This window comes from Psammomys obesus, unplaced genomic scaffold (assembly GCF_907164565.1).
Source record: "Psammomys obesus unplaced genomic scaffold, mPsaObe1.curated_primary_1811, whole genome shotgun sequence".
Classification (NCBI taxonomy): Eukaryota; Metazoa; Chordata; class Mammalia; order Rodentia; family Muridae; genus Psammomys; species Psammomys obesus.
In genome coordinates this window covers 26302416-26321914 of record NW_026596117.1, presented here as the reverse complement: position 1 = coordinate 26321914, position 19499 = coordinate 26302416, and the positions used below count along the sequence as shown (strand labels likewise).

The window sequence follows — 19499 nt, the reverse complement described above, 5'->3', positions numbered from 1 at the left end:
TATTAAAACAGAGTATCTCGCCGCTATTTCATAAGCCGACGCCCACGGGGACCAGGTCGGGAGGACACGGGCACCAGCGAGCGCCAATGGGCCGGGCCGTTTCTACCAAGTTCGCTGGCCGTGACGTCACGTCGGCGCACCATCATGGTGCCTTCCAGAAACCACGTTTAGACTCTTTCAACGGAGACCGGGGGGGAGGGGCGGAGGAGCAAAGCGAGTTCTGTTCTCCCGCCGGGCACAGCGCTCCTTCGAACCGGAGGAGCCCGCGCCGCGCCCACCAGCCGGGCAGGGGCCGAGCCCCGCGCGGGGCCGGCAGCTTCGCCGACGCGCTACCCGGCGTGCCTCGCGCAGCCGCTCGCCAGGAGCCGGCGGCGCGGCCAGCGCGTTACCCAGCGTGCCCCGCGCGCGCCGGCGACGACCGTGGGGGAGGAGCGGGAGGAGGAAGCGGCAGCGGCGGCGGCGGCGGCGCGGAGACAGTCCCCGCGTCCACACGCAGCCGATTGCCCACCCGGGCCTGCAGCGGGCAGCCCGCGTCCACGCACCCGCGGTGACCGCGCAAGCTGTCGCGCCTCGCGGACCCGGCCGCAAGCGCCCCTCAGCGTCCCGCTCGCCTGAGTCACCGCCATGGCCGAGAGCGCGGAGAGCGGCGGCCCACCGGGCGCGCAGGACGGCGCGGCCGACGGCGGCCCCGCGGAGCCCAAGATCATGAAGGTCACGGTGAAGACGCCGAAAGAGAAGGAGGAGTTCGCTGTGCCCGAGAACAGCTCGGTCCAGCAGGTGAGGCCCCGGCCCGGGCTCCCCTCCCCCCCCCCTCCGCCTTGTCGCCGACGGGGTGGGAAGGGCGGCGGAGGGGCGGCCCGGCCGGCCGACGGCCCCCCACGAGCTCCGCTCAGGCCCCGCCAGGTTCGGCTGCGTGAGCTGGTGCGGGGCCGGGCCGCGCCGCGGCCGCCGAGCTCCGAGCCCCGGGCCCCCACTTCTCACAAAGGAGCCGGGCACGGTGGGGAGGCTGGGCGCGGGCGGCGCTCGGCCTTGGGCCAGGCTGGGTGGGGGTCATTGTTTTCCCTGCTCGCGCATTGGAGAGGTTTGGGGGTGTGGAGCACGTGGAGGGCTGGTTCTCGGGTTTGAATGCTGAAGTCTCTCCCACCCTCCGGCCTTTTATATGAAAAAAAAAAAAATTATGACGTGGAAGTTGTGTTCGGACACATTTTAAAAGCTCACGCCAGAAGGAGAAAAGTAAGTGACTTTGATTCACAGGCGCTTGCTGTTTCTGTGTCAGTACATCCGTCATCGCTTAGCTGCCAGTCATTGGGTAGGGTTTTTTGTTTGATTTTAAGGGAGACGAGAGCGATCCCTGGCTGGGTTATTGGTGGTTGCAACCGAGCGCGAGGAAAAAAAAAAAAAAATGGTGTTAATGGGAAATCTTACCAATCAAATGATTGCTTTACAGTCTGTTCAGGAAAACAAATCTTGCAGCTAATTAAGAGCCTTGGTAGAATTTATCAAATTAATTTTTTTTTCAACACATTCTAGAGCACTTGAATTGTTGACAGCCTCAAACATACACAGTTTTAGGCAAGGGAGCAAACAACCGCTGGAATGTACCTTTAAATTCTCTCAGGGTTTATCTGGTTCCAAAGGTGAAGTCGGGGTGCGTGTCTGTGTGTGTGTGTGTGTGTGTGTGTGTGTGTGTGTGTGTGTGTAAAGCAAGAGGGCGTGTGGCATCAGCTGAGAGAAACTTGCTGACTGAATCATCGTACCTTGTTTATTAACGCAGCAATTAAAAAAAAAACCTTTGCATTTTATATTTTCCAGCATGTGTGTACATTACCGAATGAATATGCCATAATCTACAGCCCAGGGTCATCTTTTTCAGCTGTTTGCAGTTCCTGTGAATAGTCTCATATAAATATTTTTGAGACTGTATGCTTTTATGTGCATTAGAGTAATTCTGTTTTGTTTTTCTTTCTTTGTTTGTTTGATTGGTTTGGTTTTTCGAGACAGGGTTTCTCCATATAGCCTTGAACCTACAAGGCTGGCCTGGAACTCAGAGATCTGCCTGTCTCTGCCTCCCTGAGTGCAGGCATCAAAGTTGTACCACGCCCAGCTTGGTTTGGGGGTTTTTAAATACAGATATTCACCATGTAGCCCCAGCCGTCCTAGAACTCACTGTGTAGACCAGGCTGGCCTGGTAACTTATTTTGTAACTTATTTTGATGTTGGTTAATGTTTAAAGTTTTGTGTGTTACATTCTCTGGGAGCAGAAAATGTGATAAAAGTTGAAAGCTTACCCAACACCACAAGCTAAAAACACATCAAACTGCTGGATAAGTTAAGGCAGGATACTCAGAAACATGCACAAGAATAAGATGAAGCAGATTTCAGAGGCCCTATTTGTGAAAGTCTATTCACAGCACAAGAAAAGGTCTACAGTTTTGTAACTTAGACTTTTCTTAAGGAACTTATTAGGTTTGCTATTTGCTATAAAGTTTGTTTCTGAGTAATATTTGATGATAGTGATTTTCTTTAAAATGCATAATAATAATGCTTGTGAATGGGGCTGAGGTCATAGGGTTCAGGAGCCTGGGTTGGATCCCCAGTGCACCCCCACATCCCCTCAAATGGCTGGCATTGGGAGACATTTGATTCTGAAAATTCTTAATCTGGGAGAGGGGAAAGAGGAAAAGAATATATTGAAGGCTTGTGTTGTTAGGCAAATCACATTAAAAATGTGTTATTTAAGTTAGCACACAAAGTAATGGATTCATTATGGCAAGAAATCCTCTGGGGAGGGGGAGGAAACATACCAGACAGAGGCTTACGACTGGAGGTCAGAGGACAGCCTCAGGTATCAGTCTTTGCCTTCCACCTTGTTTAGTGATAGGGTCTCCTTGTTTGTTTCATAATCAAGGATTCTGTCTGTTACAGCCCTTGCATGATCTTTGATTAAAGATCTGGCATTACATGATGTGGGGTTTTGAATTTAGGTCCTCCATACATTTGTGTGGCAAGTGCTTTACCCACTGAGCTATCGCCACAGCTTCCATTTTCCACTTTCTATGTAAAATATCAGTGTATCTGTGTAGTGTAGGCTAAGACATTGTACTGAAATTTATATAAATATGTTACTAATTAGGTGAAATTATCTTAAGCCTCCTTAGTAATTTGTAAATTAGGATGGTTATTTTTATTTTTAATTTAATTTTGGGGAAGGGTTTCACTATTTAGAGCAGCTGGTCTGGAACTTATAGCTGCCTTCCTCTGCCTCTTGAATGCTGGCATTAAAGGTGTGTGCCACCAGGCCCAGCTTAATTCTTTTTGTGTGTAGCCAACAAATAGAAACAAGATATTTTTTTATATAGTGCTATGTACAGTTGGTATTTAATGAATATTACTTATTTGATATATATTAATAAAATCTGAACTTTACCCAAATTAGAGCAAAATGTTTTTCATGGAGTAGCTAGAATTAATTGTGTAATGTTTAATTTGCTGTTTATGGGTAACTGGAATAGTTTATGTTCCACAATGGTTTTATTAATAAGTGGTTTTTATAACATAGATTCTAAAAAGGCAGATATAGGAGGCTGTTTATCTGCTCCTGATTATGAACGATTGCAGGCAGCTTTGAGAATTTCAGGATTTTGTGTCAAAGGCAAGGTAGAGAATCCTGTGTGAACTGGTGTAGAGGGTGGAGGGGATTGTGTGCATAGCTTTTGACTGTGGGCCTTTCCTTGATGGGGGAGGTTACAGTACTTCCAGTTTATCACAAATAACATTGGCATTAAGCCATGCAGGGTGGGTTTAGAATCCCCCTGCTCATCTTGATGCTAAGAGCCATATGTGGAAGCCGAGCTTGGGAAAGTGTAGTTTCACTGAGCTCACCTGTATTGTAGCTATAAAATATCAGCCAGATTTGGGAAATTCAGTATTTTTAAAGGCCTAATAGATTTTAGAGCTAGTATATGTTAAGATAACATTTTGCACATACTACATTAAATAATGTGTGAATGTGAATTTGGATTGAACCCAAGGCTTCTTGTCCTGTCTTTACCATCACGCTATTCTCAGTCTCTCCTTTCCAGGATGTCTGCTTGAATGTTTGAAATAATTTCTGTGGCTTCTGTTGTATTATTCTGGACAATATCTTATGCAGAAGGCTGGGTGAACCAGTATTACAGGATATACTAAGGGAAAAGGGTGTCTCTTAAATTAGTGTTTTGCATGATCTAATGAATTGCCAAAGAACTGATTTAGTGATTCTAATTAGCAGAGGCTGCTTAACTTTTCTTTAAAAGTGCAACCTAAAACTTCAGAGACAACTCATTTGGCTTCTTTAAGCCGTAAGTGATGTCTTTTTAAAAAGAGCATTCATAGGCTTATGTAACCATCACCCCCAAAAGAAACTCTATACTCTTCCTTGTTGTAGTTTTTGAAGCAAGCTCTCCCGTAGAGCCCAGGCTGGCCTTCGTTTGCTGTCTTCTGCCTCAGCCTTTCCAGAGCTAGGATTATGGATTTGTATTGTGTCTGTTTTATGATGCTTTCATGAATCATCTGAACTGTAATCTAGCAGTTATTTTATATGTGTATATTTGGGGGGGGGATTATCAGAAGATAATGTGCAGGTCCTAATGATTGAACTCATGGTGCCAAGGCGTGATGACAAACACCTTTACCTGCTCAACCATCTCACTTACTTACTACTGCTCACTTACACATTACTGCTTAGTAATATGTCACTATATGGATGTGCACCGCATCTTATTTCTTCATCCCCGGCTGGACATGTAAATTTCTGTTTCTGTTATGAATAGTGTCTCCGTGAACACTCATGATTCACATATGGTTTCATTTTTTTTGGGTGTAGACCTAGAAGTAAAATTTCTGGATCACATGGTAACTGTATGTTTAAGTCTTTGGGGAATTGCCAAAGTATTTTCTAAACAGGCTGTTCCAGTTACTGCTTTCTCATTGACACTTGCTATTGACTCTCTTTGATTAGTAGCCGTCCTATGGCTCTTGTGAATCACCAAGATACTGTTTATTGTTACTAATACCCTTTCAGGAAGGCCATGTTACAGTGATGCTGAAATGATGCCTTTTAGTTTTTCTTTTAAATATCACGAATTCCCTTTGGCAGAGATTTTGAGAGTATAGGATATTTGGGACACAGAGGAAAACTCAGCTGTCATCTGTTAAATTAAAGTGATTTTGCAAATTGGGCTGAGTAGATGGCTTGGTGGATAAAGGAAGGGGCTTGTCTGTCCTGGCACCTGAATTGTGAGTCCCAGCTTCTACTCATGGTAGAAGGAGAGAACTGTCTTCTCAGAAGTTGTCCTCTAATTTCCACTTGTGCATCTTGGCCTATGTGTCTTCCTCCTACCTACAACAATATGAACATAAAACTCAATTCAAAACGGTGCCATACTTTTTTAAAAGCTTTTTAAAAATTTATGTGTATGGGTGTTTTACCTGCATATATGTCTATGTACCATATTTGCCTGGTGCCTGTGGAGGCAAGAAAAGGGTGCTAGATCCTCTGAAACTGGAGTTACATACAGGTGATTGTGAGCCACTATGTGGGTGCTGAGAACCCAGGTCCCCTGGAAAAACAGCTAGTACTTTTAACCCTGAGCCATCTCTCTAGCCCCTGGGCCAACTTTCTTTACTTGGAAATTACAGCTTTCTTTACTAGGAAATTAAGACTGTAGTAATATGGAAAGAGATAATTTTTAATTAACATTTTAGATTTTTAAGGTATTTCTTTGGGGGGTAGCTTATTTGGTTGGTTTGGGTTTTGGGTTTGTTTTGTATTGTTTTGAGCTGTGTAGCTCTGGCTGTCCTGAAACTCCCTCTGTAGACCAGGTTGGCCTCAGACTCATAAGAGATCTACCTGACTCTGCCCAGTTTAATTTTTAAGTTTTAATCTCCAGTATAATATCAGTAGTTGATTTATATAAACAACTCTTGGTTGAAATGGTGTCCTGAGTAAATTGCCGTAATGATGTAATTAAGAGAAAAGTCAGGACATTTGAGGACTGTCCTCACCAAGTTGCCATTCTTTCTTCCCTGGAAATTACATTGCAGCTTACTGGTACTCTCTGACTTCTGTATTTCTCCCCTCACTTATTCCAAGATTATTATCTGAAAATTGTTAATCAGATGTTATCGTTCTGCATAAAACTAAAGTTCTAAAATCTGAGTTGGTGGCAGGGCTCCTTGATGGTTTCTGCCACTTCTCCACTGTTGATGATATCTTTCTCCTTGATTCATTTTGGTTAGCCACGCTGTCTTTGTAATTCCTTGACCTGTTAGTACATTTACCCTCTGCCTTAGGACTTTTGTACAGCTTGTTCTGGCCTGCTTCCTACTCTCTGTTGGCTTCTACCAATCCTTTAAATTGCAGAACAGAGGTCAGTTTCTCAAAGAAATATCCCTGATTGCCCATGCTAGACTGGGGTCACCTGTTGCATTTTCTCACAGTGCCATTGGTATTGTGTATCATAATTTATTATAGTTCAGAAATCACATAGTAATGATTATTTAATGTATCTCTACTCAGAAGGGATTATGATTGTTACTGTTTTGTTCTTAGAGCCTGGTGCTTAGTATAGACTCCATAAACAGTGTGTTTGTGCATGAATTGGGAACATTTTGCACAGTAATATGTATTTAATATTAAATGCCCTTTGTGGAAACTTTACTGAGTGAAACATAGAAATGGCTACAGTTCTCTGGAAACCTCATCATAAGGTTCTCTTCCTTAATTTACCCATTCTCCTAGCTCAGAACCCCCCTTTTTTTTTTTTTTTTTTTTGAGACAGGGTCTCTCTATGTAGCCGTTGGCTGTCCTATAACTTTCGATGTAGACCAGGCTGACCTTGAACTCAGAGATCCTCCTCCCAAGTACTGAGATTAAAGCTCAACTCTTTAAAATATTTTTAATTTTGCATGTGTATGTGTGAGTGTGTATGTGCGAGTGTGTATATGCGAGTGTGTATATGCGTGCTCATCAGAGCAACTCGGGGTGTTGGTTCTTCAGCTGTGAGGCTTGGGTAGCAGTAGCACCCAGTCCATGAAGGCAAGGGCAGCAGAGGCGGGACCAGCTTCAGCAAGGAAGTTCAACTTTATTTGGGATGAACAGGGGTTAAGTAGAACTCCAGGTAGGGAGTAGGGATTTCCAGGATGGGTGTACATCATCATCTGGGGCCTTAAGATACTCAAGTACAGTTTGCATGGAGAGGCATTCCAGGAATCCCAGGTGCTTTCTGATCCTCCGGTTCTTACTGGGAGAAAGGAAGTTGAACCTGTAATGTCTCTAAGGACTATGTGACAGTCCTCAGGTAGGTAGAGGGTGTGGGGTCCAGGCTCCTGAGGCACAGAAGAGGAAGCCACCATTGACAAAGCCTTCATTTTGTACAGAGCTTAGTTATTTTGTTACATTTGTCTTTGGTATGTATAGGCATGTGTACAGGGCACATATATGAAAGTCAGAGGACATACTGTAGGGATTGCTTCTCTCTCCTTCCACCTTGTCAGTCCTATGGATCAAACTCGGTCATGAGGCCTGGCTGCAAGCTCTTGCTGAGCCATCTCAATGGCCTCTGATACATTTTCAGATGTGTAGAGAAATCAGTTTTTTTGCAGAGTCCATGTTAAACTGGCAAATGATTGTCAACTAGTTCTCCAGGAAAAACAGCACTGATTTGCAGTGTTTATTTGTTTGTGTGTAGTAAATATTCTTACAATGGTAGATTTCAAGCCAGCAGTATTGAACTGCTTCAAAAATTCCTAAAAGTGAAGAAGCTATTACTTAAATGGGTTCCTTAGACAAAGGCCATCAACCATGGCAGGGCAATTCCTGTCTCTGTCTTTCAGAGTCAACCTGAAACAAGATGGACTTTATGTAGCCCTTTATGGAATGTTACAATGCTAACTGGAAATCTTTTGCCATGTAAAAGTGTGGCCTAGTAGAAATAGTGAGAGGGGGCCTAGAGGAGGACTAAGCCATTAAGAGCACCTGGATCAGATCTCCAGCACCACATGGTGGCTCACAACCTTCTAAGACTAGTTAGAAGGTTCTTAACTAGTGTCTAAGACTCCAACAACCTCTTCTGCCCTTCACAGGCACCAGGCACACGTGATACACAGACATTCATCCAGGCAAAACACCACAGACAAAAAAAAAAAAAAAAAAAAAAAAAAAAAAAAAAGTTCTTTAAAAAAAAGAAAAAGCATAAGGAACAAATGTAATTTTCTTGGCAAACAGTAAACCTGAACTTCTTAAATTTGTTTTAGTTCTTTATTTAAATTGTGTGAATGTATGTATGCATTTCGATGGGTATGTAGTGTGTGCACATAAATGAAGAGGAAAGACCAGTGGTGTCAGAGCTCCTAGAGCTGGAGTTACAGGTAGTTGTAGGCCACCTAATACAATTCCTCTACAAGAGCATTGCAGTGTCAGCCACTTAGCATCTCTGAGCCTGTTTTTTACTGTCTTGGTTGTCTGTCAGGTGCATAGCTGACAGTAAATTCAACTGTAAGCACTGTCTTTTTCAGGGCTCATCCTCTCTTGCAGAATTGAAACTTAAAGCCATTATGCACGGCTTCCCTCCATCCCAGCCACTGAAAGCCACCCAGTCACCAGCTCTTTCCTCCGGGACCCTGGCTTTCACAGGTGTTGCTAATAACAAACCTGTCCTCCTGGAGTGTTGCAGACAGTTCAGAGCATATTGCATGATCTTCCCAAGACTACCCAACATCATGGTGATACTGTTAACTACCTTGTTACTTTTTTGGTTACTGTGATTTAAAAAAAAAAAACAAAAACGAAACCAGACAGTAGCGCCTTAGGGAAGGAAAGTTTGTTTTGGCTCCTCTTTTCACATTACAGCCAGTCCCTGATGGAAGGACATGGTGGCAAATGAGAGACATGAGTGCTGGTGTCGGCCTGCTCCCTCTTCCTTATTCAGCCTGGGACCTCAGCCCAAGGAATGGTGCCACAAAATTTTGGGGTTAGGTTTTTCCACCTTAACCAGTCTAGAAACTCTTTCACAGTTGTGCAGAGGTATATCCTAGTCTGTTGTCATCCTGTCAGGGTGGGTGACAGTATTAACCATCGTACTGACCTTTTAAAGAATGAAAGCACAAGTTGCAAATTCCTTACCTGGAATGGTTGAGATCAGATGTATTTCAGATTTTGCCTTTTTTTTTTTTTTTTCCTCAGAGGGGTATGTGTGAATGGGTATGCTGGAAGGCACTAGTACACATGCTTGCTAAGGCACACTCATATACATGCATGCTAAGGTCACAGGACAACTTCAGAAACTCAGTTCTCTTCACACTGTGAGTTTCAATAATTGAACTCAGGTCTGACAAAGGCTTTTACCTGCTGAGCCATGTCACCAGCCCCAGGAATAGATTGAATACTTCAATTAATTGGTATCGGTTGTTTCTGCTTTCTTTTTACTCTCTTCAGTTCAGTGTCTAGGCTGAAACCAAGTTCTCAAATAGACACACATGTGCCTGTGCTTGCACACACACATACATACACACACACACACACACACACACACACACACACACACACACCCTTCATATGCAACAGGGTTTCTCTGTATAGTGATGGCTGTCCTGAAACTCGCTCTATAAAAGCAGGCTGGCCTTGGAACTCAGAGAAATCCACCTGCCTGTGTTGGAATTAAAGATGTGCTCTAACACCACCGGGCTGGGAGATTTTGAAGATGTATTTTTGTTATTTGTATATGAGAGTGGAAACATGGGAGGTGCCCACAGAGGACGTCTGGTTTTCCTGAAGCTGGAGTTGCAGGCAGCTGTGAGCTGCTTGATGGGGTTCTGAGAACTGCTCTGCTCCTCTTCAGGGGCAGCACGCGCTCTTAGCTGGGCCATCTTGTCAGTCCTACATCCAAGCTATTTTCTAAGAGCCAAGTGGTGAGAGCCAGCCAAGGCAGACAAGTGCTCTTAGCAGCTGCGCCCATCACCATTTTCTGACCGTCGGCGTAAGTGCCGTGAAATCCTCACACTTACCTTGAGGTGTCTCTTAAAACCAAGAGGCTCAGTGAGGTTGGAGTCTCTTGTCTGTGGCAATAACTGTTAACAGCCTTTACTTTTTTGAGAGAAGGTGACGTCACATGTGTCTAGCAGGACTCCACTTTTTGTTTTTTGTTGGTGTTATGGTACCAGAAAATAATATAGCTGTGCAATAAAATGATAATTAACATAAACAGTTGTATGTGTTTGTGCAGGCACGTGTACATGTGTGTACGTGCATGTGAGGCTAGAGGTTGAGGTTGACTCCTTTCTTGCTGTGTCTTACTGTTTTTAGGGTGCTGTCTCTTAATGAACCAGGAGTTCACGGTTTGTCTATACTGTCTGGCCTTGAACTCTGGATAGCCAAAGATGAGGGTGACCTTAACTTCTGGTCCTCCTGCTTGTACCCTCTGAGTGCTGGGGCTGCAAGTAGTGTTCTCAGTTTATGAGGTACTAAGATTTCAGTGTGGGGCCTGGTGATGCACAGCTGTTAGGCTTGCACGCTACTGAACCATGGCCCCAGTCCCTCCTTCAGAAAGCAGGCTTTACCCTTCTGCCTTTCTTCAATTTTATATCAACGAAACCCAGAGTTTATCTTCCGTTCTAACTGATTTCTTTTGGTTTGTCGTATTATACTAAACAAATGTACAATTGAGGAACATTTTAGTTGCTTTCACTGTTTGGTTAAAGCAAGCAATAGTGTTTGGAACTTCCTTGAGTGTAACTTAATAAACCCACGAACATGTAACCTGTTAGATAAATAGTGAAACTGTAAGTCTTGGTAATCAAATTGAGTGTCTACCATGAAATGTGATTGTGAAACTAACACTTCAGCCTGCAGTTCATGTGGTATGCATGTACTGCATACATTCTGCCATCTCTGGTTGTCATTTATAGTTACCTGATTGTGAGCAAGAAAGGGCACCTTCTCCTGCCATGGACGATCCCTTTCACTGTTCATTTGGGTTATTTCTTGCTAATTTGTAGGAAATCTTTATGGAATCTGAGTTTGTGCTCTATTGGGTTTTTGGTTGTTGGGGGGGGGGTTCTTTAAGTAACCCTGGCTGTCCTGGAACTAGCTCTGTAGACCAGGCTGGCCTCAAACTCAGTGATCCTTCTGCCTCTGCCTCTCTAAGTGCTGGAATTAAAAGCATGCACCACCATGCCCGGCTGATCTGTTGGTTTTTTGGAAGATATGTTATTATTTTGTGTGTATGAATGCCTGCATGTATGTTTGTGCGCCATGTGCATGCTGGTGCTGATAGAGGCCAGGGCAGAGTGCTGGATCCTCTGGAATCAGAGTTGCAGATGGCTGGTAGCTGCTTTGTGGTGGGAAACCAAACTCAGCCTCTGCAGAGCATCTTGGGTGCTCCTCACAGCCGGACCATCTCTCCAGCCCCCTCTGCTGGCAGCTATTTATCTTTTACTTCTTCACTCTATGATATGATAGCTCAGTGTGTGTGGGGTGTGTGAAATGATTAATAGATATTTTTGTTCATTTCAGAAGTGGTATCTTTCTTGTAGTGTTTAATCCAATGTCATTGGAGTAGATACTTGATAAGATTTCAATCTTTGAAATGTTTCAACAAGTTATGACCTGGTGTCAGTCTATTTTGTTAAATGTGCTTCAAAAGTTGTTTGTTGTGGAAGTGGGTAGGTCACTTGTTTTATTTTGTATTGTTTTTGAGATAGAGTTTTACTATGTAGAGCAGGCTAGCCTCCATCTTCTGCCTCTACCTCCCAAGTGCTGAGCTTAAAGGGGGTGTGTCACCACATCTACGTAAGATCTTTTTCACACACCTCTCTTGGGGTGTGCTGAGGATTTAACCCAGCATTACCTGTGTGCTGGGCAGTTGAGCTGTATCCTCAGCTCTAAATTTCTCTTTTGGCAGCATGGAGAAGTTGGATTTTAAAATCCAGTCTGGTGGTCGGTCTTTTCATATACAGTCTGCTATGTAGTCCATATATGTTTGGTTTTCTTTATCCTACCTGCTCTTTACACTTCTCCTTTTTCTTTCAGATAAAGTATTTTGCATTATTCCAGTTGCCTTTATTAGGTTGATAGACATATACTGTTTTTATGTCCTTCGGAGATTTCTCTGTGACATTTTTAAATTATTCAAGCCAGGAAGTACTTGCTACTTCTAGAATAATGCATAGATCATAGAACTCTTAGCTCTGTGTACTGTGGATTTTCTGTGCTGAGGTCAAAGGTGTGCATCATCACTACCCTGAAGCTTCTTAGGTTTTGGGGATTGGAGGAAACTAGTGACCTACTTTAAATCGTTAAATACAATTTAAAGATTTTTTTATTCAGGGATATTAGATTAGGCACAGAAGGGAGCATTAAATAACTTTCAAAGAGACTAAGACCTCAAAGTAATTTGTCTCTGGCTTGTAACAGTCTTATACACTATGACTGCATACACTAAATGCAGGTATGTTTTTCCCCCTCCCTTGGGAACCTCAGTGTGCTGTACCTTGAAAATACAGTATCAAGTTTAAGATATTAATACCAAGGACCACCTACTGTATGATTGAGTAGGTTAGGTATATGAATAAATGATCCCAAATAGGCAAGTGTATAGACACAGAAAGTAAATTAGTGGGGCTTTGAAGAAATGGGGATGGACTTGATGAGTTTATAGGAAAGTGATAGCTTGAAAGGAATAGATATCTTTTTGAGTTAATGAGGATGTTCTAAAATTGACTTTGTTATCATGCTAGTCTATTTCTGAATATATTAAAGATCTTTGAACTATACACTTTTAAGTGTGCAAATTTTATGGTGTGTGTGATACAGCTTTGGAGACAGTCTCACTACGTACCCTTGGCTGTCCTGGAATTCCCTATGTAGACCTGAGTCCCTCAAACTCAACAAGAAATCTGCACACCTCTGCTTCCCTTGTGCTGGGATCAAAGACTTGTGCCACCGTGTCTGTGAGTTGTAAAACGTCCTTCCATGTTAGTGGGGCTTTAGAGGCAAACATAGGAGCATGCCTTAGGCCCAGCTTCCTACCTTCAGATCTTCAAATTCCATAAATGCTGTGTAATTGTACTTCTTTATTACCTCGTGTGCTTGTGTGCATGCATGACACTTCTTTCATTCCACCCTTCATGGCCTCAGGTTGTTGGGCTTGACAGCAAGTGCATTTACGCTCTGAGCCATCTTGAGAGCAGCGTGGCTGTACTGTCGATTATTTAGTTCAAATGTGAGAGAGGTCAAACTTAAAGGGCTTTCTGAGTTTAAGATTAAAGCAGTTGATCTGGATCAACTTTCTCATCTTATGTATTAAATGCATTTTGTTTGTTTAATTACAGTAGACCTGTAATAAAAGTTATAAATTTAGTTAATAAATTTTGATTTATTTTGCGTATGATATGTATAGGTTTGTCATTGAAATCAGAAACCCAGTGCAGCAATTTATTTGTCATTGACACCATGTGAGGCCAGGTCTTTAACCCTTTTCTCGGTGTTTGAAAATGAAAAAGGTTCATTCTCTTCACAGAGTCCCTGTGGATCCGGAGAGCCGCAGAACAGTGGCCATCGTTTGCTATGTTTGATGCTTGTATTTTATGCATTGTAATTTCTGCTTTATAAAAATACTTTCTGTATTTACTTTATTATTGCTGATAACTACCAGAGGGAGAGGTGGTTAAGTTGTGCTCATGCCTTATAGAATTGTATAGAATGTAAATAGTGTTTTGTGAAGATTTTTTTAAGTTGATTGGAAATAGGTAAAAAGATTATATATCATAAAGCCAGGTGTATTGGCACATGCTTTTAATTACCTGCAGAGGCTGTCAGATTTCTGTGAGAACAAGGCCAGCCTGGCCTACATAATGAGTAGGACAGCCTGGGCTATGTATAGAGACCGTGTCTCAAAAAAATTAAAAAATAGAGGGGGAAAGCTCAGATGAGAAAGTTCCAGAATGTTTACTATAGTACAGTTTTGTGTATCTTTATGCTTTCTTGGCCTTTTTCCAAAGTTTGGATATGTGTGTGAGTTGAGAAGGTAGGTTGTAAAATCCAGGTTGTAGAGTGAAGTGGTCAAGCCTGTGAGCCAGGACTCAAAAGGCTGGATGGGAGTTTGAGGTCACCTTCTGCTACAGAGTGACATCCTGTCTCCCAGAACCAAAACAAACAAAGCACTACAGCTATAGTGTTGGGACTTGGCTTGGGAGTGTTCCATTTATATATATATGAATGAATAGAATGCTATGAATCTTTACACTTCTCTGCTTTTCAGATTTGATTATAGTACGTGGCTGTTTTTTTCTGTACCCCTTAAGCCTCGGCAACAGAGATGGCTGTCCATCTCTTATCTGAAATGGTCTGAGATCTGAGGCCTTTTGAGTCACAACACAACACTCAAATTTCAGGTTATTTTGGAACATTTTAAGGTTTTTGATTAAAGACAAGATAGCTCCTTCCAGAAGCATTTCAGATAAGGAACACTCAGCCCTTCTCAGTGGGATCATGTTTTTGTAACATGTTTTGTTATAGTTGTGCTGGCATCTGTACTGAAACCTCCCACTGTAAGTGGTGGGTAGAGTTGTGAGGAAGGGATTCTTTTCTTGTTCTTTAAAGATTTGTTTATATATTTACTATGTATGCAGTATTCTACCTACCTACATGTGTGCCTGCAGGCCAGAAGAGGGCACCAGGTCTCATTATAGATGGTTGGGAGCCACCATGTGGTTCCTGGGAATTGACCTCAGGACCTTTGGAAGAACAGCCAGTGAGTGCTCTTAACCTCTGAGCCATCTCTCCAGCCCTAAACGTTATTATTATTTATTGCAACTTGTTCACTTTGTAGCCCCCTCCCTCATTTCTTCCTGGTCCCACCCTTCCTCTTTCTCCCCTATACCTTTCCCCAGTCCACTGATAGGGGGTTCCTGCTCCCCTACTAATCTAGCCTATCAAAACTGATGCTCTGAGGTATTCTGTTATGTGAGTTCCCAGGCCACTGTGAGGTTTTCTGATTTGATTAAAGCCTGTGTGTTTTGGTTATTTTAATAGAAACTTAAGAAATGGTGATCAGAGCCTGGTGCGGTGGCACAGGCCTGTAATCCCAGGGAGGCAGAGGCAGGTGGATCTCTTGAGTTCGAGACCAGCCTGGCGTACAAATCAAGTCCAGGACAGCCAGGGCTACACAGAGAGATCTTGTCTCAAAAAAAGAAAACAAACAAACAAACAAACAAACAAAAAAAAGAGAAATGGTCAGTGTCAGTGCATTTGTCTGTAGTGTCTTGTTCTTTATCTGCGATCGCAGGCTCTTCTATGCTCTAGCAAGTGGTTCTCCAGGTTCTCCTAGTTATATCTGTTTGTTTGTTTGTTTGTTTTTCCCCCAATCTTTCTTTTGGTCTTCAGTTCTGGAAAACCTTCCTCAACTGTGCTTCCTTTGTACTTTCTCTGTTTATAGTTTATTTGACTCTCTGGAGGTTTTACTATTTACTGTTTGCTTTTCTGTGGTACTGCTTGTTAAGAAACGTGGAGTGAAGGAAGTAGGGGTGGCATAAATGGCTGAGAATATGTGATCGCCTGGATGAGAATTGAAAAGAAAGGGGCTAAAGGTGGAGAGTCAGCAGACATGAGCTAATTTGTGACCCCAACTAGATTTGGTCCTGTTGATATAAGAAGGAGACGAGCACCATGAATCTGTGTTTGTGTGCAGCAACCACATCTCTAACACATCTGAGTAAGCCCTTTGTATTAGAGATGGGATCGTCGCACACGAAGGTGGACATGCAGGGTTTGTAGTGTCAGTCACAGGGACCTCCTGAAGTGCCAGTCTGGGTAGCATTGTGCAAACTCCAGTATTATTAAAAATAAATACGTTATTTATTTTGTATCTTATTCAGTTCAAAGAAGAAATCTCTAAACGTTTCAACTCTCATATTGACCAACTTGTGTTGATATTTGCTGGAAAAATTTTAAAAGATCAAGATACTTTGAGTCAGCATGGGATTCACGATGGACTTACTGTTCACCTTGTCATCAAAACACAGAACAGGTATGTCTTCTATAACCAGCCAGGGGCTGTCCTTATCATCAGTATTTAAATGGTTAAAGTACTTCCCTTTGTTTCTGTTGATAGCAGCGTGTGTGTGAAAAACAGCATGTAACTCCATGCTAGTACTAGTATTGGCAGGTTTGTTAGGTAAACATTTCTGTGAAGGGGTTGGGTTGCAAATCCAGGGCAGGTCCTCATTTAATCCTTTAGAGACCTCACCTGTAGAAATTCTAGTATCAGAAATTTGACATTATGTAGAAGTTTTTTTGAGTTAGGTAGCAAATCATTTTTTAAGCTGTTCTCTTTGCTCTAGGGAAAGTTTTAGACATGATTTTGGTAACATGTTAGCAAAGTGCAGATCAACCTCAATTTTTTCTTTTTTCTTTTTTCTTTTTTTTTCAATACAAGATTTCTCTGTTTTAGCTCTCACTATCTTGGAACTCACTCTATAGACTAGGCTGGCCTTGAACTTACAGGGATCTGCCTGCCTCTTGCCTCTGGAATGCTGGGATTAAAGGCCTGTATCACCACCACCTGGTCAATCATAATTTATTAATGTATGATAAATTTTTGAAATTTATTTTTTATCATTGTTCTGAATATCATCTAAATGTTTGTTTTATCTCATTAATGAGAGAGCTTTATCTCACTTATTTGAATATGGAATTTTATTGTGTCATCCCACTACACAAATGCTTAACTATAGTGCAATGGAGTAAATGACCAAAGCCCCCTAAAATGTCTTCATATTTTATTATTAACTTTGTGGCCAGCTTTGCCTTGCTTTGCTGTATAGCCTGGGTCAGCCTGAGTCTGTTACCATGTTGTCTTGGCATCCTGAGTATTGGAAATGCATGCTCGGGTGCCACACTAGCTTCCTTTCAGAGGCAGGCAACCTTCTAATGCAGGCTGACCACAAACTTGCTCCTCCTGCCTGCGGTCCTGAATGTGGGGATTATAGGGGTGCCTCACTGTGCCCTGTGAGTCCCCTTCTGCTCCCTTTGCTACAGACTACATTGGAAAGCATTGCAGCGGAGCCTGTCTTTCTAGAGCTTGCTGTAGCGTTTGCTCCAGGTGCCTCCTCTAAGCCATTCGTACTCGAGCAGGCTTTTGTGTGGTGTTCTCTCAAGAACTGATGAGGAAATGTGTTCTTCTGTGCTTTTCTGTGTACGTGATGATGTCTCACATGACAGTGGTGTGGCTTTAGTGAGGACACATGCTAATAACTGTGTACACAGAGCACCACATGCATGCACATGGTGATTCATTCGTGGTTGTCAAGCAAGTAGAAGACCCGTTATGCTTTCTGAGATGTTGAAGTGAAAAATAAACCTTTGAATTGGCAAGTGAAGTTGAGGTCTAAAATCTTACCTGGTCAGGTGAGAGCAACTTCTCTAACAAAGCCCTGCTTTTCTAAAGAGCGCGAGTAAAGATGGCACCTAGTGTCAGAGCCCAAGCCCTGGCCGCCTTCAGCTAGCTCTACCCATCATCCTCAGTAGTCCAGTGAAGCAAGTAATGCAGAAAAAGGAGAATATGGCCACACTGGGAAGAACAGGTAGAGAGTCTGGCGATACCCCCGCCGCCATCTTCTGGGCCTTGACAGAAGGCTAGGTTTAATAGAGGGTAAGAGGTATACTTATAACTAATAACTAAGTAGTCTTTAGTAAAAGTGAGGCCCTGCCTCGCCACCTTGTCTTGGCTTCAGTCTCTCCTACAAGGTGTGTCCAGTTGCCAAAACTGCGATGAAATGGCATTCCAGGAGACAGGCTCTCCCTCTAGCTGGCATCAGGTCTCCAGCCTTTCCTTCTCCCAGCATGGGACTCCAGGGGAAACTCTAGCTCCTTAGACCCATAGACGGGGTCTTGACTCTTGCCTAGTTAGAATGTTACCAGAACCAGCCCGCTCAGCAGCTCTCCCCTGAGGCGTCTGCTCTCCTGTAGTAGTGGTTGTGCGCCACCTGATGTGGGTGCTGGAAACAGCTCAGCCTCTGTAAAAGCAGCGATTGATCTTAACCAGGGAGCCATCTCTCCAGGCCCTTAAAGTATCTTTAAGTTTTTCACACTTTTAACAGTTTCAAGGACTTAGGTTAAACTGCCCCTAACCGTGGATCTAGAAAAGAAATGGTTTAAGTGTTTGAGCTCTGTGGATGTTACTGACCATGTTTGTATTCTGTGAGGTGATTTGTTGCCCTTTCCTACAATCAGTGATTGAAAGTGATGAAACATTCATATATACTATATTCAAAGCGTAGAGGTAGTCATTTTATTAAGTTTTACTGTGCTTCTAATATTTGTACATGACACTCAGCCATTTCAGGCAGGGCATTAATGACATTCTGTTTACCAGAGCGTAACCTTTGTCTGGCTATTAGAATTTTAAAAATTCTTTTAAAAATAAGGAGTTCTGCATCTTACATTGTGATTTAATTATTTTCACTAGGCCGCAAGATCAATCAGCTCAGCAAACAAATACCACTGGAAGCAATGTGACCAATTCACCAGCTCCTAATAGTAACCCCACTTCTGGTTCTGCTAACAGCCCTTTTGGCTTAGGTAAGCTTTGCTTTAGTCATTCTTTAGATAGGTAGATACATAGAGACGTGGGTGGGTTAAAATGTTCTCTCCCTCAAAGGGTAGTTTTAGATAAAGTGACAGGATAAAACACAAGTCACTTAACAATTTTTTAGGCTTTTCATGGTTTACTTCTGTAATTGTGTTAAGAATATCTTGAAGCCAGGCATAGTGACACACGCCTTTAATCTCAACACTGGGGAGGTGGAAGCAGGCTGATCTCTGAGTTCAAGGCCAACCTGGTCTACAAAGTGAGTTCCAGGACAGCCAGGGCAACACAGAGAAACCCTGTCTCGAAAAAAGAAGTAGCTTGGAATACAAGTCTATTTGATTAGCTTACATTTATTTAGTAAGTGACACACCTGTGTTTTCTAATGAAAGAGATGTAGCCTATAGGTACCTTATAATCAGACTACCACATAATTGTATCTGATGATACAGTAATTGATGATGAGCTGTGGTCAAGTGAGTAATAATTGTTTTCATTTGTATAGGAAGGTACGTGGCAGGTTGCGCTAATTGTTATTTTTCTATCTTGTGTTTTGATTTAAAAAGCCTTGCAAATGTAGCCTGGGTTATTTTTGAATGCTGGTCTTCCTACATTGGCCTTCCTGGCGTGGAGAATACCATATCACTCTGGACCTATGATAGTTTGAAACTGTCTTAGGGGCTGGAGAGATGGCTCATTGTTCGCAGAGAACCCGGCTCAGTTCCGAGCACCCGTACCATGGCTCACAACCATCTCCATATCCCAGGGATCTGACACTCTGACACTGGCCATGCATGTGGTGCACACACATACATGCAGGCAAAACACTCATACACATAAAATTAAAAGAATTAAATCTAATACTTAAAAAGAATC

The 19499-nt window shown here is 42.8% G+C and overlaps 1 protein-coding gene across 2 annotated transcripts in view; it reads left to right on the top strand.

Annotated features, from left to right (window-relative positions):
• Positions 1-422: 422 nt before the first annotated feature.
• Positions 423-19499, top strand: part of Ubqln1 (ubiquilin 1) — a 37203-nt gene continuing 18126 nt past the window's right edge. For both annotated transcript variants that reach the window (XM_055629212.1, XM_055629211.1), the window contains exons 1-3: positions 423-777; positions 15913-16064; positions 18504-18616. In XM_055629212.1, the coding sequence (XP_055485187.1) occupies positions 625-777; positions 15913-16064; positions 18504-18616 (418 nt within the window). In that variant the 5' untranslated portion in view covers positions 423-624. The remainder of the gene's footprint in view (positions 778-15912; positions 16065-18503; positions 18617-19499) is intronic.